The 21,916-nt window shown below is 37.8% G+C and overlaps 1 protein-coding gene across 10 annotated transcripts in view; it reads left to right on the top strand.

Annotated features, from left to right (window-relative positions):
• The window catches only part of ERBIN (erbb2 interacting protein), a 130,359-nt gene extending 128,405 nt beyond the window's left edge, over nucleotides 1-1,954 (top strand). For all 10 annotated transcript variants that reach the window (XM_019982799.2, XM_019982794.2, XM_070774610.1 and 7 more), the window contains one exon: nucleotides 414-1,954. In XM_019982799.2, coding sequence (XP_019838358.2) covers nucleotides 414-521 — 108 coding nt within the window. In that variant the 3' untranslated portion in view covers nucleotides 522-1,954. The remainder of the gene's footprint in view (nucleotides 1-413) is intronic.
• Nucleotides 1,955-21,916: the final 19,962 nt, after the last annotated feature.

Genomic DNA, 21,916 nt, shown 5'->3' with positions numbered 1-21,916 from the left:
GTGTATTCTTGCCACCTCTTCTTAATAGCTTCTGCTTCCGTTAGATCCATGCCACTTCTGTCCTTTATTGTGCCTCTTCTACCACCCTTGTAACTTGGCAACCTCAGTTTCACCGTAGTGTATACACTCAACGCTATGTCTGATACTATGTCTTAGACAAGTGCTGTCTAATATCAGGATTGCTACATAAGAATCATCTGGAAAAGTGGACAAGATCCAGGTTCCTCGGTCCTGCCTTTTGAGCTTTTATTTCCATAGAGATGGGGTGGAGCCCAGGAGTGTAGATGTTGTTTTAAATTGCCAAAATGATTCTTATTTTCTGCCAGATTTGTGGACTATCTGGCAGGAATTTAAATGTGCAAACACAAATTATTATGAAAAAAAATTTTAAGTCTTTTTCTTCTCTCTTCTAGGCTAACGGCTACAGTTTTATCAATATTGAACATGGACAAGCAGTGTCCTTGCTAAAAACTTTCCAGAACACAGTAGAACTCATCATCTTAAGAGAGGTTTCCTCATAAGAGCCGTGGACTTAAAAAACAGAGAGAGAGCAAGATTTATTGGAAGATACTTGCAGGGGAAATTAATATTTTGACTATTTTTATATATAAAGAAGAACTCAAAAATATTATGTTCAAATTTGTACATTAATGAAATAATGGAACTTGTGATTAGAGGGAAAGAACCACTGTACAGTATATGGGGGAGACTATTGAATTCATACCATATAAAACTTCTCGTTAGGTTTTTAAACATAGCAATCAAGGCTACAAAAACAGATGTATGTTGTTTTTGTATAGAGTGTAGGTTTATTTTTGGATTTCATACTCATGATTGAACTCTGTGCAAGGCTCTAGTTAGCCTTGATTGTAGCCCAGAGACAGATGGCAGAGCTGTCTATCTCATAGCTTTTATGCCCTTATTTTTATTCAACTTGTATTAATGTTTTTCTGCTGAAACTTTTCTTTTAATGTGGGCAAGAGATTCGAAGTGTTGGCTTTTGCAATGTGCATATTGAACTGAAGAGTGAGTAGGTGAAGGTGGCGAGGTGGGTTCCCTTTCCAAGGCCAGATTAAAACAGTGATTTTCTTTAAAAATCTGGAAGCAAAGAATGCAAAAACAGTTGTTAATGTGTTCTTATTAATAGAATAATGCAATAAAATGTGATGTCTTTTTAAAGAAAAAAGACAATAAATTGTGTTTTATGAGCTCTATAGGATTTGTTCTTGTCATAGCCTTTGACTATACAGTTGCTACTAGTGAATCAATTTTCAATTTTTTAGTCAAAGGAAATTTTTAACTCTACTGTAGATGCATGTCCATGCATTCTCTTTCTTTCTTTATTTTTGGTCCATACATTTTCTGTGTTGCAGAAATCTCTTGATTTTTTTTTTTTTTTTTTTGCAAATGGTGGTACTTGCAATCTGTTTTATAATTAGTACTCCATTTTAAAGTTAATTTATAATTTTTACTTTAAGCAACAAATGAAACTAAAATGGCCAGTTTTGAGATTGTGTTGCTGTAACAGAAAATGTGAGAAGATTTTGGAAGGCCTCTTGATGTTGTTTGGCCTCACATTGCCTTGGTAAAGTAGAAGGAAAGAGTGTGCATGGAGCTAGGAAACCAAAGCGAGTCTGTGAAACTGGCATAGTGATAGAGAACTGCTGTGGAGAATTGAGAGCAAAGGGGTGGGCCCCTGAGGCCTACCAGTGTGTAATGGTGTTCAAAAAAAGGGCTGTTCCTACAGGTAACATTAAATGTGAACTCAACACTTCAGAGTCTTTAAAGGGTTTCTAAATGTATGTGTAATAGTGTTTTACCACCAACTGCCTTTGTTCCTCGTTAAGTGTAACAAATATTTGATAGAGTTTATGAATTTTGTTCAGACCATTACTTTTATTTCTTTTTGTTCTATGTAATCAAATAAAATGTGGATAACATGCAATGGTGAGAATTAACGCATAGTTATTTGGACCAGAAAAAAGTGCCATAGAAGACCAAGAACTGTTTTAGTCGAGGCTAGTCTGGAGCCTTTCTTTAGAGCAATATTCAGTTATTACAATCCATTTTTAATTACTAAGAATATAATTTTGGAATTTTTAATCTGTTATGCTTTGTTCTTCAACCTTGTTTGAAGGTAAAGTCTTTTATAGGACTAGCAAAAATAGTAATCTACATTATTTTTGCAAAAGTGAGTTGAATTCGTTTGTTTCTTGCTAGTCATCGTAAATAGGCAGTACTTTTTAAAAGATGTGAACTCCAATACTGCACTTCTTTCAAGATGTTATCAATTGATTATTGTACTGTATAGTTTTAATAATATTGATTGAAACCCTTTAACAGCTCTTTGTAAATTTTAACTCATTTTAGTTGATTTTCAGTACTATTTGCATAGGAATTGATTTTTATGAATATAGTAGAAAAATGTGCTGTATTTTGATAAAATTCATTTATTGTATGTGTGTTGTAATCTCTAAAAAAATGACAAACAGCTTCTTTAAGACAAGCCTCGGTGTCCCCTTTATTCATAGTTTATTTTAAAATACTAATTTTGGCATTCTAAAATTATTCCCATCTTGTTTTGGTTTCAGTCGATTTTTCACAGTCTTATTCTGTTTCCTGGTAACTCAGCTGGTAAAGAATCTGCCTGCAATGCAAGAGACCCCAGTTCAATTCCTGGGTTGGGAAGATCCACTGGAGAAGGGACAGGCTACCGACTCTAGTATTCTTGGACTTCCCTGGTGGCTCAGCTGGTAAAGAATCTGCCAGCAATTTGGTAGACCTGGGTTCGATCCTTGGATTGGAAAGATCCCCTGGAGAAGGGACTGGCTACCCACTCCAGTATTCTGGCCTGGAGAATTCCATGGACTGTGTGGTCCATGGGGCTGCAAAGAGTTGGACCCAGCTGAGCGACTTGTGCTTTTCATAAAAATAAGTATAATTATGATATTTTTTTACTTCTTTACCTTGAATCAGATACACAGGCTATGATTTTGGAAAGGGAAATAGACCACAAAGAACAATTGATTTATCAGTGATCAAACTTCAGTTAGTTCTCTGTATATTATACTGAAATATTACAAGTGCAACAAGTATTATATGCACTAGTATTCTAGTTAATTAAAAAAATTTTTTTAATGTTCTCATAACACTAAGTCAAAGAAGAAAGTTTGTTACCAAGATAAGTAACATGACATATAAAAAACTGAAAATAGTTTTATACTTAAATGGATAGCCAAAGTTTTTTCTAAACTACTGGAAAATTAGAATTAAATAATAACGCTTCATTAGAATTTCTGTTTTGATAGTGATAAAATTTAAATATTTGAATAAAAGTAAAAATTTAAATCTTCTGAAGAAATAGGATGAGTAATTTGTAGTTAAAGCCCATGCCCATAATTGACATACTTATTTTTAATAAGTATTATGTAGCAAGTCATTAAAACCAAAACTATCTTATTTTTAGTAAGAGTGTTTAAAATTGACCACCCTAAAATTTGAAACAATTAAAAATTATTATATGTCCATAATAGAATTGTTTACACAAACTACAGTTTTATGCTGATTAAAGAATCATTGGTTCCTCTGAGTCCATGAAATTCTAAAATTCCCTACATACTTATTTTGTAAATATTTTTCTTATCTCTTTGGACTTAAAGTTGTATATATACTTGAAAAATTCTTCAAACACAAACATCACCATGAACAGAAGTAAAGTTTTAGATATTTGCTGTGCTTAAAAGAAAATCCTATAACTTTTGTTATACATCTAGATTGTTAGAAATAGCACAGTGAATAGATAAATAAACTAATGCTATTTAAAGTGTAATTTAGAAATTTCAGGGTGAGAAAAATTGTCATAAAAAGACAGCTATTTTCTTTAACCATTTAGTCCCATGTATCCCTGGGTTTGAAGGAAATACAGATTTACCTTACTGTTGTTAACTTCTGAAGGAAGCCGTAGGTAGAACTGGAGTGTTTTTTACTTAGTTCAAGGTTGGTGATCAATCAGTCATATCTATTTGAAAAGATTTTTTTTTCATTATTTGAAGTTCTTATTAGCTATCCTTATCTAATGTATAATAAATAGATTTCTTATGAAAGAGATTAAAGTTAAAATTAATTTTGTTTTGTCAAAAGCATTAATAAATACACATAGTTGATGATGTACAGAGAACAAGAAACTACTTTTAAAAGATACACTAGATTATATAAACAGCCAGCTCAAACCTTTAGGTAATCCCTTTGATTCTAAAAGAGAATTTAGACAAAGTTGACCATCTTAACATCTAAAGCTATAGTTTCTTTACCTCTGCAGAAATTTTAAGCCCAGGGGATAGCAAGCACAGTCATTTATAGCTTTAGAAAATGTGTAAGAGAATGCTATCTTCTTTTTAGGACTTTGCATTCTCTTTGTGAAGCAGTTTGCAAAATTAAAATTTATAGTCCCCAAAAATGTTCACTGGTGGCTCAGATGGTAAAGAATCTGCCTGCAACATGGGAGACCTGCGTTTGGTCTCTGGGTTGGGACGATCCCCTGGAGAAGGGAATGACTACGCACTCCAGTATTCTTGCCTGGAGAATTCCATGGACAAGAGGAGCCTAACATGCTACAGTCCATAGGGTCACAAAGAGTTAGACATGACTGATTAATGCTTTCACTTTCAAAAAGGTACAGTCCTAAAATTTAAGCAGAATTCTCAACTGTGAAAGTTTATTTGGGAAAAATACCTCAGTAGAATCTACTCAGGTTTTATTTTAGAGAACGATTAAGGTACTCCTGAACCTTTCTGTGGGAGTCTTAAGAAAGAGGCTGAAAAATGGTATTACTGATACCATTCCCACTTCAATTAAAACAAGGAGGGACAATTACAATATCTCGTGGGCTTTCATCTGGCCAATATAACTTCTAAAACCGTCCTCAGTATAATTTCAGAATGAAGTATGAGAAGCTCATGTATCACTGGTGAATTAAAAAGTATAAGCTATAAAATTATGCTTTCTTCCCCACCACCCTGTGACTTAATAGAGCTATTTTTATTTTCTATGAAGAAGATTGTTGACAAATAGTTTTCCACTAACTACCTTCCTTAAATCTAATCAAACCAATTTTGTTCCTCCAAGAAAGAGCTTTAGAAGAATCTTTTTACGTGTTCATCCCAACTAATTTCCTTGACAGAACACTAAGAAAAATAAACTAAAGTGAAGAAATCAAATAAAAATTAAAGTCAAAGAAAAATTAGTATGTGGAGCATGAGTTTTTAGGATGGATAATTGTAGGGCTCCCCTTCTTCATGAAGGGCAAAACCTAATGCTCAGAACTAATGCCATCCTGGAATGGATGATAAAACATTTCTTTCATATTAGGATCATCCTTCAAAAGAGCGTTGGTTTCCCCTAGAACCATGTGCACGTTTATCTCCCAAAGGAAATTGTTCAAGGTTGCATATTGATTCATGCTTTTGCTTCCCCTCCCATGCACACCCCTAGAAGTCACAAACATTATTAATACTCTGATAGGTGAAGGTATTTAAATTTCCAAAGTTTGGGGAAACAGGAGTGCAGTGGACAGATAAACTTTGAAGAGTTGTTGGAAGACCTAGGACAGATAGGGACAGAAGACTACCACGGAAGGTGAATTTGACTTCAAGGAAACCTAAAAAGTAGAGAAGGACAGTGAAAGATTTCTTGTAACGATTGGGTGCTGTATCATGAGACTGTTTAGGATAACAACCATTTTTATGGCAAGCAGTGTGCAGGAGATGTCTGACTCAGGACAGCAGCAGCAAGTGTGGGTGCATAGATTAGAAAGAAACAAGTGCGGTCATTTTGAAGTGGCAGTTTAATGTCCCCGTCACCCACCATCAGTGTGGGTATTTTGAGAAGGTTATTCACTTATTGCAGTCAGATACTATGATGACAACAATAGTTAGCAAACAATTGAAAAACAACATCGTGAAGAAAGCAAAGAAAATATTTGAAAGCAGTGTCTTCTGATGGGTAAGTGAGTATGTTGAATTTACAAAACAAGCTTAGGAACATTTAAATATCTTTATATGTAAAGTAGAATTTACCACAAATTCAACAGTTGTGCTGAGAAGTAGGAAGTATACATCTAAAGAGCAAATCACCCCGTCTAGATTTGGATCCCATAGAATAGGAGGCAAAATAATTAAATAGTGTGATGTGAGATGAGAAGTCTTCATGCTCCAACTTGGATCCAATAGGAAAGAGAGGCGATAGATACAGAATGAGAAATCATTCTCACTTGAAATTATTCAAAAGTTTCCAAGTTCTGAAGCACAACATAGGTCCGCAGATCAAATTTGGTCCATTCATAACTCAACAAAAACTGTAACTTGAATACACTTCTAAATACATCTTCATGACAGTCAGAGCAGGTATAAAGGACACCATGCAAAGTTCCAAAATGTTAAAGAAGTTCCTTGCAAATTGAACAAAATCAGGTTGACTTTAAAATTTTTCATCAGCATATATCCAAAACTTGTAAGTTGTTTCAGCCTGAGAACAAAATACAGTTTCAGAAATCCAAGGTTTCAAAATTTACCTCCCATATAACCTTTCCAAAAGGTGTACCAGAAGATTGGACTTCCTGGTGGTCTCGTGGTTAGGACTCTGTGCTTCCTCTGCAGGGGGCATGGGTTTGATCTCTGGTCAGGGAACTAAGATCCCACATGCTACATGGTACAGACAAAAACCATTTTTTTTAATGTAAACGAAAAAGATGTACTAGGGAATATATTGGAATAAAGTGAAAATTTAATCTCAAAAGTAGATTGGGATCCAAGATATAATGGAACCAAAACCTCTTGTAGTAGAGCAGAGATAAGTGTACTTAGTATTGATAATAATGTGGATATGAAATAGAAGATTCTAAGTTGGAATTCATGTGGTGAATAGTGTTAACACAAAGAATAGACATTTAGTATTATGCGTGTTTGTGTTTTCTACTTACACAAGTAAATGCAGCAGGCTCTTGATCTTTTCTGTCACACATGATGTGTATACATACAGTTTGATTCCACTACCTTTGGCGTATCCATTTTTACAGTGAAGGACGCTTCTGATGCCTCCACATCACCTCCCTGCTGCCATAAACACCACAGTGGTGAGTATCTGCATTCATTTCATTCTTTTGAAACTGAGAATTTGTCTAGAATATATACCTAGGAGTACAATGGCTTAGTCATAGATACTATTAATTTCACAGAATACCGCTAAAACCATCTTCCACAAAGTCTGCATCAGTTGATACTCTGACTAGCTAAATATGGATCTCATTTCCCTGCATATTTGCAAGTAGTATTATGTGACTTTCTAACTTTTGCATATTTGATGAATATAACATTCTATTTGACATTGGTTTAAATTTCATTCCTTTAATTACTTGTGAGTTTGACAAGTACATATACTTGTTAGCCATTAAGGTTTGCCATTATATAATCATCCTATTCCTGGTGCCCATTTTTCTTTACAAGGCTGATTGGTAGTAGTTCCTTGTCTATTCTAAATATTCTCCTTTCATTTTAGGCATTGCAAATATCTATTCCCAGTCTAGATTGTTTAACTTTGTTAATGGTGTGTTTTAGAAAAAAAAGTTTAATATAGATGAAGACAAATTAGCATGCTTTATTCTTAAGTTTTCCCTGTTGCTGTATCAAAAAGCTATTTTCTCACATTTACTTCTACTAGTTAGCTATTTATTATTAATATTCAGATTTTAATCCTTTGAAGGTCATATGGTATATGATCTAATGTTGGGATCAGCCTCCTTGTTTACATCATGTACTAAACAAGCTTATGTCTTTCTATTGATCTGTGTTGCAGTCATTATTATATATCAGATATATCTCCATACACAGACTTTCCAAGCTCTCTGTAGTATTCTTTTGGTTTGTTTTTCTGTTCTTATACCTACACTTTTTTTTTCCCCCCAGCAAGTGTAAAAGCTTTTAAGGAACATAGATCATCTAGATTTTTCCATTAACATTTTTCTATTATTAGCTTTTATTTTATGTACTGCTGCTGTTGCTGCTGCTAAGTCGCTTCAGTCGTGTCCGACTCTGTGCCACCCCATAGATGGCAGCCCACCAGGCTCCCCTGTCCCTGGGATTCTCCGGGCAAGAACACTGGAGTGGGTTGCCATTTCCTTCTCCAATGCATGAAAGTGAAAAGTGAAAGTGAAGTCACTCAGTTGTGTCCGACTCTTCGAGACCCCATGGACTGCAGCCCACCAGGCTCCTCCATCCATGGGATTTTCCAGGCAAGAGTACTGCAGTGGGGTGCCATTGCCTTCTCCCATTTTATGTACTACATTTCTTTATTAATTAAAACTATACATATCTATATTAGTTTCAGTCCCTGATAAACCCAGTTAATATTCTTGGATTCTGGGAATTTCCTCTAGATCCGCACTAAAAATCCTCTAATGTTTTCTGAAGCTCACTTGAGTAGGTTTCTGTTTTGTACAACTCAGTGATACATAAAACTTTCCAAACAAAGGCTCAGAGATGTAGGACATTCAGGGAACAATGGAGTGAAGCTATTGGGTTGTGAAACACCAGAAAATTTAAATGTAGTCATTTACTTGAAAATAAAACCTTTGGTAAGAGCCTGCCTCGTGTACTCTTAGCCTTTGTCACATCCTTAGCCAATGAGAGAAGAGACTGGCATTAGAACAAGAGTTCCATTTTTACCTTTAAGAGGGGTCAGAGAACACTTCTATGCCAAGATTTACTATAGGTTCTGGAAACACTTGAGGTTAGACTCTAGCATCTCTGGAAGTACCCATATCACCAACATAAGATATGACTGGTGTGGTAGGCAGAATTCTCACAAAGTATCCGTGATTCTGATCCCTGACATATGTATCTTTGTGTAATTCCTTCCCCTTGAATATGGGTAGAACCTGTGATTTGGCTTCTAATTAATCAAATATAGCAAATTGTAAAGGTTTTGTGGATGAAATTAAAATACCTAATCAGGTTCCTTTAAATGAATCAAAAGGGAGATTATCCTTTATGGACCCAGCCTAGTCAGATGAGAACTTTAAAAGAGGGTCAAGCTTAGAAGTAATGGGCTTCCCAGGTGACCCAGTGGTAAAGAATCTGCCTGCCAATGCAGGAGATACCAGAGACATGGCTTCGATCCTTAGGTCAGGACGATGCCCTGGAGGAGGAAATGACAACCCACTCCAGTATTCTTGCCTGGAAAATCCCATGGACAGGGGAGCCTGGTGGGGTCGCTCAGAGTCAGACACGATTGAGCACACACACATACAACACCAGAATAATATCAGTAAGGTGGTGGAATAGGGAGCCCTAGACTCTCATCCTTTTGTGGATGCACAACAGTACACAGACCAAACACTTACATGAGAGAGCAGAAAACAAGTTAAAAGGCTCCTGCACCCCAGGCAAGGTGCAAAGATAACCACAGCAAACCCTGGTACGAAAATCTGGGACACTTACTGCAGAAATCAAAGAACTAAAGCCTCTTAATGAAAGTGAAAGAGGAGAGTGGAAAAAGTTGGCTTAACACTCAGCATTCAAAAATTAAGATCATGGCATCTGGTGCCATCACTTCATGACAAATAGATGGGGAAACAATGGAAACAGAGACTTTATTTTCTTGGGCTCCAAAATCACTGCAGATGGTGACTGCAGTCATGAAATTAAAAGACGCTTACTCCTCAGAAGCGTTGTCTATGACCAACCTAGACAGCACATTAAAAAACAGAGACATTACTTTGCCAATAAAGGTCCGTCTAGTCAAAGCTATGGTTTTTCCAGTGGTCATATATGGATGTAAAACTTGGACTATAAAGAAAGCTGAGCGCCAAAGAATTGATACTTTTGAACTGTGGTGTTGGAGAAGACTCTTGAGAGTCCCTTGCAAGGAGATCCAACCAGTCAATCCTAAAGGAAATCAGTCCTGAATATTCATTGGAAGGACTAATGCTGAACCTGAAACTACAATACTTTGGCCACCTGATAGGAAGAACTGACTCATTGGAAAAGACCCTGATGCTGGGAAAGATCGAAGTCAGGAGAAGAAGGGGACAACAGAGGATGAGATGGTTAGATGGCATCGCTGACTTGATGGACCTGAGTTTGAGCAAGCTCTGGGAGTTGGTGATGGACAGAGAAGCCTGGCTTGCTGCAGTCCATGGGGTTGCAAAGAGTCGGACACGACTAGTGACTGAACTGAACTCAACTGAATTTGCCAGAGCCCTTTATGCTGTGCAGTGTGATTTGGAGAAAACCCTCAGATCCCATCTACTGCATGGGGAGAGAAAAGAACAGAACATACGTCTAACATTCTGACTTTTATTAACCTTTTAAAATATCTATTTGGCTGTGCTAGTTCTTAGTTGCTGCATGTGGGATCTTTAGTTGTGGTATGTGAAATCTCAGTTGCAGCATGTGGGACCTAGTTCCCTGACCAGGGACCAAACGTGGGCCCCCTGCATTGGGAGCTTGGAGTTTCAGCCATTGGATCACCAGGGAAGTCCCTAACATTGTGACTTTTAGTGGGTGCTGTATGAGGGACTGATTACTGTCTTGCCTGAATCTAAGGCAGGAACAAGGTGCAAGCTTGTGCGTCTTAAAGAACAATCAGTATACACCAGAGTGCAGTACCACAGACAGACATGTGGAACTGCAATAAGCAATGATATCTCTGCTTACTGTAGCACTAGGGAGTCCCTAGTGTGGACAAATGCGAGAGAACTGAGTAGAAACCAGCTATCTCCTCATTTAGGAGATTACATAGATAAGCCCAGAGAGAATGCATCCACAGAAAAGGCTTGAGAGGTCTTCAGAACCTCTAATCAGCTTGAGTAGAGAAAATCCTCTCTATACAGAACCAAACTGCAAGTCTAAAAGAGTTTGTTGGTTTGTCAAATGCCAAAATCCCAACAAGAAACATGCAGAGAAACAGGAAACATGGCACATTTAATGGAACAAGTGGTCTTCACAAAGTGACCTTAAAGAAACAGAGATATACAAATTACCAGACAAATAACAAACTATCATTATAGGGGTGCTCAATGAATTAAAAGAGAGCACAGGGAGACAGCTAAATAAAAGAAAAATGATTCATTAACAAAATGAGAATACTGAGCAAGAGAAACAATGAAGAAGACAAATATTCTGAAACTAACATAACTGAATTAGAAAATTCACTAGAGGGACGCAACAGCAACTTTGACCAGGCAAAAGAGTCAGCAAATTCATAGATACAATATTGAAATTATTGTGGCAGAGCAGAAAAAAAAGAAACAATAATGAAGAAAAATGAAGAGAGCCTGGGAGACTTATGAAATACCATCAAGCAGAAAAACATATGCATTATTGGAGTGCCAGAAGGAGAAGAAAGAGAAGAGCAGAGAATCTATTTTAAGAAATAGTGGCTCCTAAATTCCCAAATCTGACATAGAGATGGATATACAGATTCAAGAACCTCAAAGAACTCCAACTAGGATAAGTCTGAAGACTTACCAAGACACATCATAAACTGTCATAGGACACTGACAAAGAATCTTGAAAGCAGCACAAAAATATGATTCATTGCATACAATTCCTTTAGATTGTAAGCAGATTTCCTAACACAAAACTTGCAGGCTAGAAGGGAGTGGGATAATATATTCAAAAGTACTGAAAGAAAAAAATCAGCAACCAAGTCCTGTCCTTTAAAACCAATGGAGAAATTAAGACTTTCCCAGATAACCAAAAGCTGAGGGAGTTCGTGGCTATTAGACTGGCCTTATAGAAAATGCTTTAAGTGAAGTGAAAGCCGCTCAGTCGTTTCCGACTCTTTGTGACCCCATGGACTGTAGCCCACCAGGCTCCTCTGTCCATGGAATTCTTGAGGCCAGAATTCTGAAATTGTAGCCGTTCTCTTACCCAGGGGATCTTCCTAACCCAGGGATCGAACCCAGGTCCCCCACATCGCAGGAGGATTCTTTACCAGCTGAGCCACCAGTTCAGTTCAGTTCAGTTAAGTCGCTCAGTCGTGTCCGACTCTTTGTGACCCCATGAATCATAGCACGCCAGGCCTCCCTGTCCATCCCCAACTCCCGGAGTTCACCGAGACTCACGTCCATCGGGTCAGTGATGCCATCCAGCCATCTCATCCTCTGTCGTCCCCTTCTCCTCCTGCCCCCAATCCCTCCCAGCATCAGAGTCTTTTCCAATGAGTCAACTCTTCACATGAGGTGGCCAAAGTACTGGAGTTTCAGCTTTAGCATCATTCCTTCCAAAGAAATCCCAGGGCTGATCTCCTTCAGAATGGACTGGTTGCATCTCCTTGCAGTCCAAGGGACTCTCAAGAGTCTTCTCCAACACCACAGTTCAAAAGCATCAATTCTTCGGCACTCAGCCTTCTTCACAGTCCAACTCTCACATCCATACATGACCACAGGAAAAACCATAGCCTTGACTAGACGAACCTTTGTTGGCAAAGTAATGTCTCTGCTTTTGAATATGCTATCTAGGTTGGTCCTAACTTTCCTTCCAAGGAGTAAGCATCTTTTAATTTCATGGCTGCAGTCACCATCTGCAGTGATTTTGGAGCCTCAAAAAATAAAGTCTGACACTGTCTCCACTGTTTCCCCATCTATTTCCCATGAAGTGATGGGACCGGATGCCATGATCTTCGTTTTATGAATGTTGAGCTTTAAGCCAACTTTTTCACTTTCCACTTTCACTTTCATCAAGAGGCTTTTTAGTTCCTCTTCACTTTCTGCCATAAGGGTGGTGTCATCTGCATATCTGAGGTTATTGATATTTCTCCCAGCAATCTTGATTCCAGCTTGTGTTTCTTCCAGTCCAGCGTTTCTCATGATGTACTCTGCATATAGGTTAAATAAGCAGGGTGACAGTATACAGCCTTGATGTACTCCTTTTCCTATTTGGAACCAGTGTGTTGTTCCATGTCCAGTTCTAACTGTTGCTTCCTGACCTGCATACAGATTTCTCAAGAGGCAGATCAGGTGGTCTGGTATTCCCATCTCTTTCATAATTTTCCACAGTTTATTGTGATCCACACAGTCAAAGGCTTTGGCATAGTCAATAAAGCAGAAATGCTTAAATGAGTCCTTTAAGTTGAAGTGAAAGAGTTGATAAGCAACACCACAAGACCATATGATAATATAAAACTCCTGGTAAAGTAAAATACATAGACAAATACAGAATCTTGTAATATTTAATGTAGGTGTGTGAATAACTTTACTATCTGGTAAATACTTAAAAACAAATAGTCATTATAAATCCCTGTTAATGGATGCACAGCATTTTAAAGAAGCTAATTTTGTCATCAATAATATTAAGAAGGGTGACAGAAATATACAGGACTGTGCGTGTGTGTGCTCAGTGGTATATGATTCTGTGACCCCCACGGACTGTAGCCCACCGGGCTCCTCTGTCTATGGAATTTTTCCGGCAAGAATACTGGAATGGGTTGCCATTTCCTACTCCTGGGGATCTTCCTGACCCAGGAATCAAACTCTTGTCTCTTGCATCTCCTGCATTGACAGGTGGATTTTTTTATCACTGTGCCACTTGGGAAGACCAAGTTTTTATATACAATTAAAGGTGTTATCAGTTTAGGGACTTCCCTGGTGGTCCAGTGGTTAAGAATCTGCCTTCCAATGCAGTGAACATGGGCTAGATCCCTGGTTGGAGAATTAAGATCCCACATGCCTCGAGGAACTAAGCCCATATGCCACAACTAGAGAAGCCCATGCGTCGCAACAGAAGAACCCACATGCTGCAACTAAGACTAAACACAGCCAAATAATAAACGAATGAATGAATTTTAAAAATGGTGTTATCAGTTTAAAATTGATTGTTAACACTTTTATATTTTATTTTATTACAATGGTGATCACAAAGAAAATATCTAAATAGTATAAATACAGAGAAATGAGAAGAGGATCAAAACATAAAAAATTAAAATCACTATAAAAAATTAAAATCGATGAAACAGAAAAGGTAGCAAAGAGAGAAAGGAGGGATAAAGAAGCTATAGGATATATGGGAAGCCATTAACAAAGTGGCAATAGTAAGCCTTCTGCAAGTAGTTACTTTGAATGTGAATGGATAAAATGCGCTGTTAGGGAAATTAAAAAGAAGAAAGTCTTGTTCAGGCTTCAGAAGCAGGAGAGTGGGCCTCTGACCTGCTCACCTGCCCAGACACTGCCCATATTCCATGCCTGCCTGCACGCACAGTAAGTCAGTCAACACTTTAGATAAGACAGGGAGTGGTTCTTGAGCCCCAGGGGGTCTGGCCGAGCCCCTGGGGTCTAACAAAATCCTATGACTCACAAGGTGAAAGAAACAACATTGTAAAAAAGGTTAAAGTAAAACCAGAGCTGCATTTTTGCTTACAAGCTGGTAATATCATTCTACAATCTGGGATTTTAAGCAGGAGCCCCCAAAACTGCAGTTTGAGTGGATGTACCCCCTAGGACTCTTTCTCAACTGGGGGTCCAGATTAAACCAAATAACCTTCTATAAAAATTGAAATTGTCTATGTAACAAGTGGTTTTTTGATGAATCCCTCGAACATAAAAGTAAATCTTTCAGCAATACGTGCACCAGTTAAAAGATGTAGACGGGCTTAATGGATAAAAAAGATACAACTACATGCTCTTTACATTTTAGATCTAAGGACGACACACATAGGCTGGAAGTGAAAGGATACAAAAAGATATTCCATGCAAATGGGAACCTAAGAACAGGAGTCAGTTCAGTTCAGTCACTCAGTTGTGTCCAGCTCTTTGTGACCCCATGGACTCAGGCACACCAGACTTCCCTGTCCATCACCAACTCCCAGAGCTTGCTCAAACTCATGTCCATCCAGTTGGTGATGCCATCCAACCATCTCATCCTTTGTCATCCTATTCTCCTCCTGTCTTCAATCTTTCCCAGCATCAGTATCTTTTCTAGTGAGTCAGTTCTTCACATCAGGTGGAATCCGGTGGCCAAAGTATTGGAGTTTCAGCTTCAGCATCAGTCCTTCCAATGAATATTCAGGACTGATTTCCTTTAGGACTGACTGGTTTCAAAGAAGAAAGAAAGCATGAGAATTTTTTTTTTTTTTTTTTTTTTACAGTATGAAAAGGCAAAAAAAAAAAAAAACAGGACTGGCAATACCTTTATCAGACAAAATAGGAAGAACTTTATATAACCATAAAAGGGTCAATTTGCTAGGAAGCTACTGTAACAATTATAAATAGATATGCCTGTTATTCAAGCTCCCAAACATTGAAAGGAGAAATAGCAAAATAATCAGAGTAGACCTCAGTACTGTGCTTTCATTTATAGATAGAACAAGATCAATAAGGAAACAGAAGAGATGAAAACCATCACTATGGAACCATCAGACCTAAACAGACGTAGACAGAAAAATGCACCTAACAACAGAATACACATTCTTCTCAAGTGCGTGTGGAATATTCTTCAAAACAGAACACAAGTTAAATGATAAATCTGAGAAGAAATGTTCAGAAATCAGATAAGTGCCTTCCCTGACCACAACGGAATCAAGCTAGAAATCAACAGCAGAAGAAAAACAGGAAAATCCACAAAAATGTGGAAATTAAACAGCACACATTTAAATAACCAGTGAGTTAAAGAAGAAAGCATGAAAAAAATTTAGAAAATATCTGAAGTCAAATGAAAACAAAAACACAACATATGAAAACTTACAGTAAAATCAGTACTAAAATGGAAGTTTATAACAGTTAATGCTTACATTAAAAAAGAAGAAAACCCCAACCTAATCTTACACTTCAAGGATCTAGAAAAAGAACAAACTCAAAGTTAGCAGATGGAAGAAAATTAGAGCTAAAGATTAGAGCAGAGACAAATGAAATAGAGAATAGAAAAAAGGAATAAAGGAAAAAGTCAATGAAACCATGAGTTGTTTTTTTTTTTTTAAGATCAATGAAAACAGCAAACCTTGACTAAGGGAAAAGAAAAAGAAGATTCAAGTGACTTAAAAATGTAAGAGGAGACATTACAACTAATGCCATGAAATAAAAAGGATCATAAGATAATTTATAGGGGCTTCCCAAGGTGGTGCAATGGTAAAGAATCTGCCTGCCAATGCAGGGGACGCAGGTTCTATCCCTGGGTCAGGAAGATCCCCTGGAGGAGGAAATGGCAACCCATTCCAGTATTCTTGCCTGGAAAATTCCATGGACAGAGGAGCTGGTGGGCTGCAGTCCATGGGGTCGGAAAGAATTGGACATGACTGAGTGAGTACGCACACACGTAAGATAACTATGAACAGTTATACAGCAACAAATTCAATAACCTAGAAGAAACAGATAAATTCCTAGAAATATACAATTTATCAAGATTGAGTCATGAAGAAGCAAAATCTGAACAGAGCTATAAACAGTAAAGAGAGTAAGATTGAATTAGTAATAAAAACCTCCCAGGAAAGTAAAGCCCAGAACCAGATGGTTTTACTGGAGAATTCTAACAAACATTCAAAGAAAAATTAACACCAATTCTTCTCAACCTCTCCCAAAGATTTGAAGAGGAGAGCACACACCCAAACTCATTCAATGAGGCCAGAATTATCCTTATACCAAAATCTAAGATACCAGAAGAAAAGAAAACTACAGACCAATCTCCCTGTGAATATTGACACAAAAAATCTTAACAAAATAGTAGCAAACAAAATTCAACAACATTTATAAGGTTTATATACCATGACTAAGTGGGATTTATACCTGGAGTGAAGGATGTTGGAACATATGAAAATAATCATTGTAATATACATGTAATTTTATAAAACAGATCAGAACCATGTGGTCATCATAATAAATGCAAAAAGAGCATTTAACAAAACTCAACACTCTTTTGTAATTAAAAAAAAACTCAACAAACTACAAATAAAGGAAACTACCTCAATATAATAAAAGCCATATATGAAAAGCCCACAGCTAACATCACACTCAATGACTCAAAGCTTTTCATCTAAGATCAGGAATAAGACAAGGATGCCCATTCTCACTATGACTAATCAGCATAGCACTAGAAGTTCTAGCCAGAGAAATTGGACAATAAAAATATATAAAAGTCATCCAAATTATAAAAGAGAATTACCTCCATTTGCAGATGGCATAATTTTACATATCGAAATCTGTAAAAATAACACACACACAATCACAACTAACAATTTCAGTAAAGTTGCAGAATCCAAAAGTCAGTCACATTTACTAAAGTATCAAAGGAAAAAATAGGAATAAATTTTAACTAAGGAAGTGAAAGACTCATACATTGAAAAGTATAAAATATGCAGATTTCTTTTGGTGATAGGCTTTCTTTATGGTCCAGCTCACTCAGCCATTAAAAAGAATACATTTGAATCAGTTCTAATGAGGTGGATGAAACTGGAGCCTATTATACAGAGTGAAGTAAGCCAGAAGGAAAAACACCAATACAGTATACTAACGCATATATATGGAATTTAGAAAGATGGTAACGATAACCCTGTATACGAGACAGCAAAAGAGACACTGATGTATAGAACAGGCTTATGGACTCTGTGGGAGAGGGAGAGGGTGGGAAGATTTGGGAGAATGGCATTGAAACACGTGAAATGTCATGTATGAAACAAAAAAAAAAAAAAAGAAAGAAAAAAAAAAAAAAAAGACTGTGGACCAACATAAAGATAGATATAAAAACCAATGGAGGAGAGCAGAAAGCCCAGAAAAAAAAATACTGCATATGTGACTAAATAATATCTGACAAAGATACAAAGACTACACACAGGAAAAGGACAACAAACAGTTAAGGAAAAAGTGGATATTTACATGCAAAAGAAACGAAGTTAGATGGTTTACCTTACACCATATAAAAATTAACTTGAAGTAAAGACCCAAATATAACACCTAAAACTATAAAACTGCTAGAAGAAAATAAGGGACAGCTTAAGGGTATTAGATTTAGCGATGATTTCTTTGATATGACTCCAAAAGTACAGTCAACAAAATAAAAAATTGACAAATAGGACCTCATCAAACTTAAAAACTTCTTTACATTAGAGGAAACAGCAGAATGAAAAGGCATCATATGGAAGGGAAAAAAATAATTGCAAATCATGAATCTGACAAGAGGTTAATATCCAAAACATATAAGGAACTCCTACAAACTCAACAGCAACAAAAACAACCCAATGGAAAAATGGACAAAGGGCTTGAATAAACATTCTCCAAAGAGAATATGCACATGGATGCTGAGTGCTTAGCTGAGCTACTCCATGGTACTGCTGCCTCAGCATCCGTTGTGTTTAGTCAAGTGGCCTTCAGAGACCATAAATTCTGCTTGCCTATGCATGCAAGCCCATGCCCTAGATTGGACCACAAAGTCACAAGCAAATACAAGGCCTAATATGATTTCCCCAACAGCTATGATTAGGTCTGTGTACCAGCGTCTGTATGCTTTATGTGCCCCTTACATACAACCCCTGAGAGGCTTATAAAAACCACATTTCTTTGGTTTGAATTAATCCATCCTTAGCCAAAGAAACCCAAAGCACTTTCAGTTCACTTCAGTACAGTCTGTCAGTTGTGTCCGACTCTTTGCGACCCCATGAATCGCAGCACGCCAGGCCTCCCTATCCATCATTAACTCCCGGAGTTCACCCAGACTCATGTGCATCGAGTTGGTGATGCCATCCAGCCATCTCATCCTCTGTTGTCCCCTTCACCTCCTGCCCCCAATCCCTCCCAGCATCAGAGTCTTTTCCAATGAATCAACTCTTTGCATGAGGTGGCCAAAGTATTGGAGTTTCAGCCTCAGCATCAGTCCTTCCAACAAACACCCAGGACTGGTCTCCTTCAGAATGGACTGGTTGGATCTCCTTGCAGTCCAAGGGACTCTCAAGAGTCTTCTCCAACACCACAGTTCAAAAGCATCAATTCTTCGGCGCTCAGCTTTCTTCACAGTCCAACTCTCACATCCATACATGACCACAGGAAAAACCATACCCTTGACTAGACGGAACTTTGTTGGCAAAGTAATGTCTCTGCTTTTCAATATGCTATCTAGGTTGGTCATAACTTTTCTTCCAAGGAGTAAGCGTCTTTTAATTTCATGGCTGCAGTCACCATCTGCAGTGATTTTGGAGCCCCTCAAAATAAAGTCTGACACTGTCTCCACTGTTTCCCCATCTATTTCCCATGAAGTGATGGGACCAGATGCCATGATCTTAGTTTTCTGAATGTTGAGCTCTAAGCCAACTTTTTCACTCTCCGTTTTCGCTGTCATCAAGAGGCTTTTTAGTTCCTCTTCACTTTCTGCCATAAGGGTGGTGTCATCTGCATGTCTGAGGTTATTGATATTTCTCCCGACAATCTTGATTCCACTTTACCCAGTTCTTAATAAAGGCATGTGCTCCAAGTTCTGCCTCCCTGCACACAGCCTTGACCTCCCTCTGTGATCTCTGGGGGCATGCAGTGTACTTCCCCCAAAATCTGTAATAGACTTTCTGTTTCAATTTCTCTTGCTGAACCTTGGCTCAGCATTCTGTGATCCACTTTAAAAATGTTGATTAAACAAAGTTGTAACAATGGCCAATGAGAACATGAAAAGATGTTCAATGTTGCTAATCATTATGGGAATTCAAAACAAAAACACAATGAAATAGGCCTAATGACCTATCCAGTGAACACTGTGAAAAGAACAAAAAATAACAAGTGTTGAAGAGGATGTGGAGAAGTTGGAATTCTGTTTATCTGTTGGTGGTAATGTAAAATTGAGGGGACATTATGGAAAACAGTATAGAAGTTTCTAAAAAAAATAAAATAGAATTACCATATGATCCTGCAATCTGGGGGAGATATATATATATATATATATATATATATATATATATATATATATATATGCGTATGTGTGTGTGTATGTGTGTGTGTATATATATCCCTGGATATATATCCTAAGGAACTCAAAGCAGGATTTCCAAGAGATATTTGCACACCCATGTTCGTCACAGCATTATTCCCTGTAGCCAAAATGTGGAAGCAAGCAAAATCTCTATAGACAAAAGAATGGATAAGAAATGTGGCATATACAACAATGGAATATGATGCCACCTTTAAAAGGAAAGAAACCCTGTAATACCATGGGTTAATTTTGAGGACATTAAGCTGAGAGGAATAAGCCAGTCACGAAAGGACTAATACTGTATAATCCCACTCATATGAAGTTTCTAAAGTAGTCAAATCATTCAAATCATAGAAACAGAAAATACATTAATAGTTACCAAGGGCCACATGAAGGGAGGAGGGCTAATTTAGTTCTAAGGGAGTATAGCATTTCAATGTTACAAGTAAAATTTCTAGAAACCTGTTGTGCAACCATGCAAGTAAACACTACTTAACTGTACACTTAAAGATGGTTATGTGTTTTAATTTAATCTTTCCACATCCCATTTGAATGCAGAGTTCCAAAGAATAGTAAGGAGAGATAAGAAAGCCATCCTCAGTGATCAATGCAAAGAAATAGAGGAAAACAACAGAATGGGAAAGACTAGAGATCTCTTCAAGAAAATTAGAGATACCAAGAGAACATTTCATGCAAAGATCGGCACAATAAAGGACAGAAATGGTATGGACCTAACAGAAACAGAAGATATTAAGAAGAGGTGGCAAGAATACACAGAAGAACTACAAAAAAGATCTTTATGACCCAGATAACCACAATGGTGTGATCACTCACCTAGAGCCAGACTTCCTGGAATGCAAACTCAAGGGGGCCTTAGGAAGCATCACTACGAACAAAGCTAGTAGAGGTGATGGAATTCCAGTTGAGCTATTTCAAATCCTAAAAGATGATGCCAGCAAATTTGGAAAACTCAGCAGTGGCCACAGGACTGGAAAAGCTCAGTTTTCATTCGAATCCCAAAGAAAGGTAATGCCAAATAATGCTCAAACCACCACACAATTGCACTCATCTCACACGCTAGTAAAGTAATGCTCAAGATTCTCCAAGCCAGGCTTCAACAGTAGGTGAACTGTGAACTTCCAGATGTTCAAGCTGGTTTTAGAAAAGGCAGAGGAACCAGAGATCAAATTGCCAATATCCGCTGGATCATGGAAAAAGCAAGAGAGTTACTGAAAAATGTCTACTTCTGCTTTATTGACTATGCCAAAGTCTTTGACTGTGTGGATCACAACAAACTGTGGAAAATTCTGAAAGAGATGAGAATACCAGACCACCTGACCTGCTTCCTGAGAAATCTGTGTGCAGGTCAAGAAGCAACAGTTAGAACTGGACATGGAACAGTACACTGGTTCCAGATTGGGAAAAGAGTATGTCAAGGATGTATATTGTCACCCTGCTTATTTAACTTATATGCAGAGTACATCATGAGAAATGCTGGACTGGATGAAGCACAAGCTGGAATCAAGATTGCCAGGAGAAATATCAATAACCTCAGATATGCAGATGACACCACCGCTGCTGCTGCTAAGTTGCTTCAGTCGTGTCCGACTCTGTGTGACCCCAGAGATGGCAGCCCAGCAGGCTCCCTCGTCCCTGGGATTCTCCAGGCAAGAACACTGGAGTGGGTTGCCATTTCTTTCTCCAATGCATGAAAGTGAAAAGTGAAAGTGAAGTCACTCAGTCGTGTCTGACTATTAGCGACCCCATGGACTGCAGCCTACCAGGCTCCTCTGTCCATGGGATTTTCCAGGCAAGAGTACTGGAGTGGAGTGCCGTTGCCTTCTCCCAGATGACACCACACTTACGGCAAAAAGCAAAGAAGAACTAAAGAGCCTCTTGATGAAAGCGAAAGAGGAGAGTGAAAAAGTTGGCTTAACACACAGCATTCAGAAAACTAAGATCATGGCATCTGGTCCCATCACTTAATG

Source organism: Bos indicus, chromosome 20 (genome assembly GCF_029378745.1).
Source record: "Bos indicus isolate NIAB-ARS_2022 breed Sahiwal x Tharparkar chromosome 20, NIAB-ARS_B.indTharparkar_mat_pri_1.0, whole genome shotgun sequence".
In the NCBI taxonomy this organism is placed as follows: domain Eukaryota; kingdom Metazoa; phylum Chordata; class Mammalia; order Artiodactyla; family Bovidae; genus Bos; species Bos indicus.
This window is presented reverse-complemented; position numbering and strand designations above follow the sequence as displayed.